Source organism: Lonchura striata, chromosome 28 (genome assembly GCF_046129695.1).
Source record: "Lonchura striata isolate bLonStr1 chromosome 28, bLonStr1.mat, whole genome shotgun sequence".
In the NCBI taxonomy this organism is placed as follows: domain Eukaryota; kingdom Metazoa; phylum Chordata; class Aves; order Passeriformes; family Estrildidae; genus Lonchura; species Lonchura striata.
Window position 1 is genome coordinate 6,802,037 of NC_134630.1, and position 11,103 is coordinate 6,813,139.

The window sequence follows — 11,103 nt, forward strand, 5'->3', positions numbered from 1 at the left end:
GGGGATCCCAAATTCCTCCCCCCAGGGAATTTTTCTTCCTGCCCCCACCAGGGAATTTTTGGTTTTTTCCTTCCCCCAGCTCCGCCCAGCGCGGCCCCAAAAACGCCTCCAAATTCCTTTGGGAAAAAAAAAATAAATAAAAAGAATTTTTTTTTGGGGTCTCCCCTAAAGGAGCAGGAGGCCTTTGGGAAGGGGGGAGCAGCCTGGTCCCCCCCCAGCCCCGTTCCCAAAAATTTAAAAAATATATATATATAAATATATATCTAGAGATGCTCTATGGCTGGAGAGGCGGGTCCCGACCCTCGGGGGGAAAAGGCACCTTTGAGTTGGTCACCTGTTTTCTAAATGCACATTTTTAAATGCTAAAAGAAGAAAAAAAAAAAAAAAAAAAAAAAAAAGAGTTAAAAAAAGAGAGATTTTAAGCCCTTTTATTTTCAAAGCACTTTTTAGATTCTCTTCCTTTTATTTTAATTTTTTGTTGTTTTTTTTTTTTGGTTTTTTTTTTCCTTGTTTTTTCTTTTTTTTTTTTTGGTGTTTTTACTTTTGAAAGAAAAAAAGCAAAGAGCAGGTTTTGGCCGAATGTATTTTGGAGAGGGAGTGAGAGGGGAGTGTGTGCTGGGGGGTGGGGTGAGTGGTGGGGCTGGGGGAAGAGATGGATGTTTATTTAATGCAGAAAAACAACAAAAAAAAGCAATAAAAATTCCAAAAAAAAAAGCTTAAAAATAATAATAATAAAAAAAAAAAAAAGAAAACAAAGAAGTCTTAGCACTTTGCGATGGAACGGGTACTTTGAGCTCACTTTATCTTAATTTAAAAAAAAAAAAAAAGCAAGATTCAAGATGTTTACAAGTCAAAAAAAAAAAAAACTTTAAAAAAAAAAAAACTACTTCTACGGAGAAAAAAAAAATATTATTAAAAAAAAGCCTGAATTTATTTTTGTAAGAAAAAAAAAAAATGTGTATATATATATATATATATATATTTAACAAAAAAAAAAAAACCTAGAAAAAAATACAAATATAGGCAGAATCCAAATGAGATTGGAGGATGGGAGGAAGATGCTAATTAGGTTCTGTGACATGCCCTGACCCTCGGGAATTTGAAATAGAAAAAAAAAATTCCATGGAATCTTGAATTTTAGCCGGGAATCCTGGGGGCTGTGGCTCGCTCGCTGCTCCCCACGGCCTTGAGGAGGTTGGTTGGTTGTTTGGGTTCTTTTTTTCATTCTTTTTTGGAGAAATAATTTTCTTTTTTCCCGTGTTTTTTTTAGCCGGTGCCAGCGCAGAGGTGTCGGGATCCCTGTGGGTTTGGAAAAATCCCACCCGGAGCGGGGAAGTTGGGATTTGGATAGGGAAATTGGGATTTGGATAGGGAAATTGGGATTTGGATGGGAAATTGGGATTTGGATAGGGAAATTGGGATTTGGATAGGGAAATTGGGATTTGGATAGGGAGATTGGGATCTGGGATGGGAAATTGGGATTTGGGATGGGAAATTGGGATTTGGATAGGGAAATTGGGATCTGGGATGGGAAATTGGGATTTGGGATGGGAAATTGGGATCTGGGATGGGAAATTGGGATCTGGATAGGGAAATGGGATTTGGATAGGGAGATTGGGATTTGGATAGGGAGATTGGGATTTGGATAGGGAAATTGGGATCTGGGATGGGAAATTGGGATTTGGGATGGGAAATTGGGATTTGGATAGGGAGATTGGGATTTGGGATGGGAAATTGGGATCTGGATAGGGAAATTGGGATTTGGATAGGGAAATTGGGATTTGGATAGGGAAATTGGGATTTGGATAGGGAGATTGGGATTTGGGATGGGAAATTGGGATTTGGATAGGGAGATTGGGATTTGGATAGGGAAATTGGGATTTGGATAGGGAAATTGGGATTTGGATAGGGAAATTGGGATTTGGATAGGGAGATTGGGATTTGGATAGGGAAATTGGGATTTGGGATGGGAAATTGGGATTTGGATAGGGAGATTGGGATTTGGATAGGGAAATTGGGATTTGGATAGGGAAATTGGGATTTGGGATGGGAAATTGGGATTTGGATAGGGAGATTGGGATTTGGATAGGGAAATTGGGATCTGAGCTGGGAAATTGGGATCTGGGCTGGGAAATTTGGATCAGGGATGGGAGATTGGGATTTGGATAGGGAGATTGGGATCAGGGATGGGAAATTGGGATCTGGATAGGGAAATTGGGATCTGGGATGGGAAATTGGGATTTGGGATGGGAAATTGGGATTTGGATAGAGAAATTGGGATCTGGGATGGGAAATTGGGATTTGGATAGGGAAATTGGGATTTGGATAGGGAAATTGGGATCTGGGATGGGAATTTGGGATCTGGGATGGGAATTTGGGATCTGGATAGGGAGATTGGGATCTGGGATGGGAAATTGGGATTTGGATAGGGAAATTGGGATTTGGATAGGGAAATTGGGATCAGGGATGGGAAATTGGGATTTGGATAGGGAAATTGGGATCTGAGCTGGGAAATTGGGATCTGGGCTAGGAATTGTGTTCCAGGCTGGGAAATTGGGATCAGGGATGGGAAAATGGGATTTGGGATGGGAACTTAGGATCTGAGCAAGGAAATTTGGATCTGGATAGGGAAATTGGGATCTGGGCTGAGAAACTGGGATCAGGGATGGGAAATTGGGATCCAAACAAGGAAATTGGGATCTGGATAGGGAAATTGGAGTCTGGGATGGAAAATTGGGATCTGAGCAGGGAAATTTGGATCTAGGCTAGGAAATTGGGATTTGGGCTGGGAACTGGGATCCGTGCAGGGAATCGGGATCTGTCCTGGGAATCGGGATCCGTGCTGGGAACTGGGATCCGTGCAGGGAACTGGGATCCGTGCAGGGAATCGGGATCTGTCCCGGGAATCGGGATCTGTCCTGGGAATCGGGATCTGTCCCGGGAATCGGGATCTGTCCCGGGAATCGGGATCTGTGCTGGGAATCGGGATCTGTCCTGGGAATCAGGATCTGTCCCGGGAATCGGGATCTGTCCCGGGAATCGGGATCTGTCCTGGGAATCCCCCCGGGAAGGCCCCGGGGTGGCCCCGATCCAGGCGGGATTTGGGGCTCCACGATGCTCCCCATGGATTGGGATCCCTCCAGGGAATTCCTGGGAAGGAGCCGGGGGGGGGATCCCAAATCCCAGGGATTTGTGTCCCTCCCGTTGCCCTTTTGGGCAGGAAAATCGGGATCCCGGATCCCCGTGGATCCACATCCCTCCCCGAGCAGGAAATTTGGGATCTGGGCAGCGAATCCCGCCGGGAAGGGGCTGGAATTTGGGGGGGCTCCGGGCAGGGCCGACCCTCTGGCAGCACTGGCTGAATATTGTTTTTTTTTTTTTTTTTTTTGGGAATATGCAAAGAAAATTCCGTGGATTTGTAAATAGAGACTTGTGGAGGTTCCGTGTTGTGCTCGGGGTTGTGGTGGCTCCTCTTGTGCCGTTGGTTTTTTGGGTTTTTTTTTTGGTTTTCCCTTGGGATTTTCCCACCTCGCTGCTGCTTTTCCCTCCCCATTCCCAATCCCGAAGGAATTTTGGGGGTTTTGTGGGGAAGCAGCAGAGAAAGGGGAAAAAAGGGGAAAAAAAGGGGGGAGTGATTTAAAAAAAAAAAAGGAAAAAAGGGGGGAAAAGGAAATTGGAGGGGAGAAATAAAAGAGGGGAAATAAGGGCAAGAAACGGGGGGGGAGAAGAAAAAATGAGAAATTAAAGAAGGAAAAAATAGAGGGAGGGAAATGAGAAAAGAAGGGATAAATTGGGGGGGTGGGCAAGGGGGGAAAACTAGGGAAAGAAAGAAGGAAAAAAGGAAAAAGAGAGGAAAAAGAGCACAAAGGAGGAGGAGGAGCAGACTCAGGATTCCCCCAGCCACGTCCCCGTGTCCCCCCACTGGCAACACTTTAGCACAAAGTGAAGTTTGCACTAAAAAGAAATCAAGAAAAATAAAATAAATAAAAATAAAGCCCCAAATCCCCCAGGATTGTCCCTGTCCCGTCGCCTTAAACCCCCCCCACCCCAAAATCCCAAAATCCCCCCCCAGCCGTAGCTCAGCATTGATTTGTAATTTTTATTCTGATTAATTTTAATTTAATTTGAGGTTTTCTTTCTTTCTTTCTTTTTTTGTTTCTTTTTTTTTAATTTCTTATTTGAATCCAGGTTGGGATGAAAGTGTTGCCAAAGAAAGTGCTGAGTTACGGTGGGAAGAGAGAGAGGGAGAGAGAGGAATAATAATAAAATTATTATTAATAATAATAATAATAAATGATTAAATAATAAAATTCGGATCGAAGCCCAGCAGGGGCAAGGGGTAATAGGGAGGGGGGAAAAAAAAAGGATTTTTTTTTTTTTTAATTTAAAGGGGAAAAAATTTGTGTGTCCCCAACTTTCCTTCCCCCATCCCACCTTCCCCAGGGGGGCTCAGCCCAATTTTGGGGGGTTAATCCCAAATTTGGTGGATTAATTCAGGTTTTGGGGGCTCAGCCCAGGTTTGGGGTGCAGAGCCCAGGTTTTGGGGGCTCAGCCCAATTTTGGGGGAATTAATTCAGGTTTTGGGGGCTCAGCCCAATTTTGGGGGAATTAATTCAGGTTTTGGGGGCTCAGCCCAAATTTGGGGGAATTAATTCAGGTTTGGGGGGCTCAGCCCAATTTTGGGGGTTTAATCCAGGTTTTGGGGTGCAGAGCCCAGGTTTTGGGAGCTCAGACCAATTTTGGGGAATTAATCCAGATTTGGGGGGGCTCAGCCCAGTTTTGGGGGAATTAATTCAGGTTTTGGGGGGGCTCAGCCCAGTTTTGGGGGAATTAATTCAGGTTTTGGGGGCTCAGCCCAATTTTGGGGGAATTAATTCAGGTTTTGGGGGCTCAGCCCAATTTTGGGGAATTAATCCAGATTTGGGGGGGCTCAGCCCAGTTTTGGGGGAATTAATTCAGGTTTTGGGGTTTCAGTCCAGTTTTGGGGGAATTAATCCAGTTTTGGGGGCTCAGCCCAGTTTTGGGGGGTCAATCCTGGCTTTGGGGTCCGGGCTTGCCAAGGGAGGGGCTGCAGCTCCCGCTGGGCTGGGAGGGAACAAATTTGGGGTTTTTCCCCCCAAAATCGGCTTGGGGGGGGTCTTGCAGGATTTCATTTCTCATTTTTCCACAGGAAAGGGCTGATTCCCCCTCCCCACCCCAAAATTCTCCCTCATCCCCCTTTAGGGCCCCCCAGCCCCCACCCCCCTTCAAATTTAACAATTTAATAATTTAATAATAAATCAAGACAAAACCCCCTGAATTTTCTCTCTCTTAAATTTTCCAATTTTTTTTTTTTTTTTTTGGATTCACGGCAAGGAAAAAAAAAAAAAAAATTTCATTTCAGTCAAGAGAAACAAAATAAAAAGAGCAAAACGGGATGGAAATTTTGGGGCGGGGAGGGGGCAAAATGCTGCATTAAATTGTGTTTTATATAATAAAATTATCTATCTATTATCTATCTATCTATATCTATATATATATATATATATATACACAGCAAGAGCTGAAATGTCCCCAGGGACGGGGGGGGACACCGAGCTCGGCCCGGGGACCCCAAAGGATGCTCGAGGTGGGGCCACTTTATTATAAATATTAATTTTATTTTCATTTTTTCCCTTTTTTTTTTTTTAATTTTGGTTTGTTTTTTTTTTTTTCCTGCGTCTTTCTATATAATCTATTAAAGAGATTCTTTATCTTTAAGCACTCGCAAAGGTTGCAGCGGCTTTTATGTGTTTTTTCCAATTTTTGGTTTTTTTTGGTTTTTTTTGGTGAGGATTTTCTCGGGGTGGGGGAGGAAAAGGAGCGAGGAAAGGAAGAGAGAGAGAGAGAGAGAGAAAATATAAAGAAATATATTAAAAATAAATAAAGCACAGAAAAGACATTCCATAGATTGTAACTTTGATAGTTCTTTATAAAGTGGGGGGGAGATGAGGAAAAAAACAAAAAAAACTATGACAAAAAACGACAAAAAAAAAATTTAAAATAATAAAAATTGCACTTTGGGGGGGGGGGCTTTAAAATTTTAAAAAAAAAAAAAAAAAAAAAAAGAGAGAAATAAACTATATATTAAAAATACACCCGGAGCCCGCTGGATTTCTTGGGGGAGGAAAGGATGGAGGGACACCGGCTCGTTTTTGGGGTGTCCCCCTAATTTTTTTGGGGGGGTTTTTAATGATTTTGGGGTTTTTTTTGGCTGGTTTTGGGGTTGGGGAGCCCCGGGCGAGGGGAGCAGGGCAGGGGCTGGCGGTTCCCTGGGGTTTTGGGGGGGTTTCCTCTGTTTTGGGGATGTCCAGGGGATTTTTTGGGGGGGCTCCCCCTATTTTGGGGGTTTCCAGGGTTGTGGGGGAGATATTTTGGGGATTTCCCAAATTTTGGTGGGTCCAGAGCTGCCCAGGGGATTTTTTGGGGGGCTCCCCATATTTTGGGGGTTTTCAGAGTTGTGGGGGAATATTTTGGGGATTTCCCTAATTTCGGGGGTTCCGGGACTATAGAGATTTTTTTTTGGGGGGGGGGGTCCCCTATTTCAGGGGCTCAAGAGCTGCCCAGGGGATTTTTAGGGGGGCTCCCTCTGTTTTTGGGGTTTCCAGGGTTGTGGGGGAATATTTTGGGGATTTCCCAAATTTTGGTGGGTCCAGAGCTGCCCAGGGGATTTTTTGGGGTGGCTCCCCCAATTTTTGGGGTTTTCAGAGTTGTGGGGCGATACTTTGGAGGATTTCCCTTATTCCGGGGGGGGGTCCAGGAGGGCGGAGGGAATTTTTTTGGGGGGGATTCTCCCCCCATTTTGGGGTGCCCATGGGCTGTTGGGGGGTGGGCTCTCAACCCGCGGCCGTGCCTCAGTTTCCCCACGGAACAACCCGGCCCCTCCCGTACGGAACAAGAGCAAAGGGGGGGTCGCGCCCCCCCAGTCTGCCCAGTGCCCCCCCCCCCAGGACCCCCGACCCCATTAAAGCCGCTTGGGGGGGGCTGCGGGGGGCTTAGGGGTCCCTAATCGCGTTTGGGGACAGATGGCCGCGGTTTAAGGAGCTCCGGGGACACATTTGGGGTGTCCCCCCCACAACCACCCACCCACCTCCCCAAACCCCTTTAAACCGAGGTGACCAACGAGCCGGTGCGCGGGTGACCCCACAGCCCCAAAATGCCCCAAAATTGCCCCAAAAAAGCGCAGGGCGCGGCCCCCAGCCCCGGGGCAGCCCCCCCAAAGTGGGGGGGATTAATTAGTGTCATAATCTGCCTTGGTCGGGCCGCGAGCGGGGCTCTGGGGGTTTATCCCGGGATTTAGGGCCGAGCCGAATTTCTTAGCGAGACGCCCTAATGCCACTTAACACCTGGGAGCCGCGATTTTCATTAGGGGCGTCAGGGACAATTAGTAAGGGAATAATTAGGGCAGGAGCAGGCGCTGCTGGGTTTAAGCCCCATATGTGCCTGGAGGATGGGGCGGGGGGATTGGGGGAACCCCGGTTTGGGGTGGCCGGGGGGGGTTTGTTGGGGGGGGGGGTCAGTCCAAATTTGGGTCGTGCCTCAGTTTCCCCCGGATGGGAAAGTCCTGTTAGGGAGTGAGGGTGGGGGGGGTCCTCAGTGAGGGGGGACACGGGATGGGGACCCCAGGGATGAAAATGAATCCAGTCCTGGGGACACGGGGACACGGGGGACACGGTGACACGGGTGACACGGTGACACGGGACACGGTGACACGGGTGACACGGGTGACACGGGACACGGTGACACGGTGACACGGGTGACACGATGACACGGGTGACACGGGACACGGTGACATGGTGACACGGGTGACACGGGGCACACGGGTGACACGGGTGACACGGTGACACGGGTGACACTGGGTGACACGGGTGACACGGTGACACGGGTGACACGGTGACACGGGTGACACTGGGTGACACGGGTGACATGGTGACACGGGTGACACGGGTGACACTGGGTGACACGGGGCACACGGGTGACACGGGGGCACGGGTGACACGGGTGACACGGGTGACACGGTGACACGGGTGACACGGAGGACACGGGTGACACGGGTGACACGGTGACACGGGTGACACTGGGTGACACGGGTGACACGGGTGACACGGGTGACATGGTGACACGGGTGACACGGAGGACACAGGTGACACTGGGTGACACTGGGTGACACGGTGACACGGTGACACACGCGGGGGTGACCCCTGGGGGCACGAGGGACCCCCGGAGCTGCCCCGCGGTCCCGGGGTCAGAGGAAGGGCGCCCGGGGGGGCAGCGGGAGCCGCCCCCAGCCCCAGCGCGGCCGCTCGGGCTCGGGGGGCGCCGGGGGGCGCGGGGGGCAGCAGGGGCAGCAGCAGCCGAGGCCCAGCAGGGCCAAGGGGGCCAAGGGGGCCAAGGGGGCCAAGGGGGCGTACGGGGGGAAGCAGCCCACGGGCACCCTGCAGGGAAACAGCACCGGTGAGCCCCAGAGACCCCTGAGACCCCTGAGACCCCCAGAGACCCCCAGAGACCCCCAGAGACCCCTGAGACCCCTGAGACCCCTGAGCACCCTGAGACCCCTGAGACCCCTGAGCACCCAGAGACCCCAGAGCCCCCCAGAGACCCCTGAGACCCCTGAGACCCCCAGAGACCCCTGAGCACCCTGAGACCCCTGAGCACCCTGAGACCCCAGAGACCCCAGAGACCCCTGAGACCCCCAGAGACCCCCAGAGACCCCTGAGACCCCAGAGACCCCTGAGACCCCCAGAGACCCCTGAGACCCCTGAGCACCCAGAGACCCCCAGAGACCCCAGAGACCCCTGAGACCCCTGAGACCCCAGAGACCCCAGAGACCCCTGAGACCCCAGAGACCCCTGAGACCCCCAGAGACCCCAGAGACCCCTGAGACCCCTGAGCAACCAGAGACCCCAGAGCCCCCTGAGACCCCCAGAGACCCCTGAGCACCCAGAGCCCCCCAGAGACCCCAGAGACCCCTGAGCACCCTGAGACCCCAGAGACCCCAGAGACCCCTGAGTGCCCAGAGCTCCCCAGACCCCCCAGACCCCCCAGAGACCCCAGAGACCCCTGAGCACCCAGAGCTCCCAGAGCACCCTGAGCCCCCCAGGCCCTCAGAGCTCCCAGAGCCCCCCAGAGCACCCTGAGCCCCCCAGGGCCCCAGAGACCCCCGAGCCCCCAGAGACCTCCAGAGCCCTCAGTGCCCCCAGAGCAACCAAAACCCCTCAGAGCCCCCAGAGCCACCCCAGGCCCAGAACCCCCAGAGCCCTCAGTGCCCCCAGAGACCCCCAAGGCCACCAGAGCCCCCCGGAACCCCCTGAGTCCCCAGAGCCCCCCGGCCCCCAGAGCCCCCCGGGTCCCCAGATCCCCCTGGCCCCCAAAGCCCTCAGTGCCCCCAGAGCCCTCAGTGCCCCCAGAGACCCCCAAGGCCACCAGAGCCCCCCAAAACCCCCTGAGTCCCCAGAGCCCCCCGGCCCCCAGAGCCCCCCGGCCCCCTGACCGGCGGACACGGCGCCGGGCTCGCCGCCGGTGGTAGTCGCCCTTGGCGAAGTCCTCCAGGTTGGCGGGGTGGATGGCCCAGAAATGGCCTTTGCCGTTGTCGCTGCGCCCGGCCTTGACGAAGCACTCGTTAAGGGACAGGTTGTGACGGACGCTGTTGCGCCAGCTCTTCTCCTGTGTCCAGAGGGGTCAGTCAGGCCCGGAGGGGTCACTCAGACATGGAAGGGTCACTCAGACATGGAAGGGTCAGTCAGGCCCGGAGGGGTCACTCAGACATGGAAGGGTCAGTCAGGCCTGGAGGGGTCACTCAGACATGGAAGGGTCACTCAGACATGGAAGGGTCAGTCAGGCCCGGAGGGGTCACTCAGACATGGAAGGGTCAGTCAGGCCCGGAGGGGTCACTCAGACATGGAAGGGTCAGTCAGGCCTGGAGGGGTCACTCAGACATGGAAGGGTCACTCAGACATGGAAGGGTCAGTCAGGCCCGGAGGGGTCACTCAGACATGGAAGGGTCAGTCAGGCCTGGAGGGGTCACTCAGGCCCAGAGGGGTCACTCAGACCTTAAGGGGTCACTCAGGCCAAGCCCCCAGCCCCACCATGCCCACACCACTCCCTGCAGAAACCAGCCCAGGGTCCGGCCACAGGCACCGGTGCTCCCCTGGGGATTGGGGTCAGCCAACACCAGCAGGCTCCGAAATGAGCCCGGAGACACCAACCCTGACAGCCCCGAGCTCTGGACAGCACCGATGGATCTCCTGATGGATCTCCCAATGGATCTCCCGATGGATCTCCCGATGGATCTCCCGATGGATCTCCCGATGGACCGGGCTCAGCGGAGCCGGGCCAGCCCCCCAGCCCAGTCCTCACCCCACAGCAGCACCGCTCACCCCAAACCCGGGAAATGGGGAGAAATTCCCAGGAAACGCTCCCAGCCCAGCCCCACAACCCGTCCCTCACCTTGTTCTTGAAGTAGGGGTAGTTGTCCATGATCCACTGGTAGATGTCGGACAGCAGCAGCTTCTTCTCGGGGGACGAGAGGATGGCGGTGGAGATGAGGGCGATGTAGGACTGCGCCGGTTTGTCCCCGGGCCCCGGGGGGCTCCGGGCTGGGGGCTCCGGGCTGGGGGCGGCCCCGGCCCCCCGGCCCCCCAGCAGGTACTCGATGGTGAAGGAGGCTCCGGGCGGGCGCCGGGGCGCAGCTGCCGTGTCCCCACCCGTGTCCCCACCCGTGTCCCCACTCGTGTCCCCCGCGTCCCCCATGGTGCAGGTGCTGCCGGCAAGTGCCGGCGCTCATGGCCCGGTAATTAGTGCAGATTACAGGGTTTGCTAATTGTGTTTTCACAAACGCGCTGCCCCCAAAGCGGGCTGTTTATCTGGCAAAGCCTCGGCTTTAACGGGATTTGGGCCCTTAAGCCTCATAAATAAAATGATTAATCCGCTGGAGGTGGAGGAATTCAAAGTGGCACCGAGGAGGTGCCCGTGGGGACAGGGCTGGGGGGTGCCCGGGGGTCTGGCTGCCCCCCAAAACCCGGGGGAGAACCTGGAGGGGGTTGGGGGTGCCCCACAACCTTCCAGGCTCTGTTTGGGGTGACCCTG

The 11,103-nt window shown here is 53.0% G+C and overlaps 1 protein-coding gene across 1 annotated transcript; it reads right to left on the reverse strand.

The window, feature by feature from the left end:
- Window positions 1-8,263: 8,263 nt before the first annotated feature.
- Window positions 8,264-10,767, reverse strand: LOC144247584 (forkhead box protein L2-like). Its single transcript, XM_077788737.1, has 3 exons — window positions 10,465-10,767; window positions 9,509-9,681; window positions 8,264-8,453 (listed from the first exon to the last, which is right to left on the reverse strand). Exons 1-3 carry the CDS (start codon window positions 10,765-10,767, stop codon window positions 8,264-8,266), a joined length of 666 nt encoding a protein of 221 aa, XP_077644863.1.
- Window positions 10,768-11,103: the final 336 nt, after the last annotated feature.

Excerpts from the sequence above, each read along its gene's own strand:
- LOC144247584 (XM_077788737.1), bottom strand. The coding sequence starts at position 10,767 with ATGGGGGACGCGGGGGACACGAGTGGGGACACGGGTGGGGACACGGGT. Across the intron at positions 9,682-10,464 it reads ACCCCTACTTCAAGAACAAG|GAGAAGAGCTGGCGCAACAG; the intron begins GTGAGGGACGGG and ends CTCTGGACACAG. Across the intron at positions 8,454-9,508 it reads GCCCGGCGCCGTGTCCGCCG|GGTGCCCGTGGGCTGCTTCC; the intron begins GTCAGGGGGCCG and ends GTTTCCCTGCAG.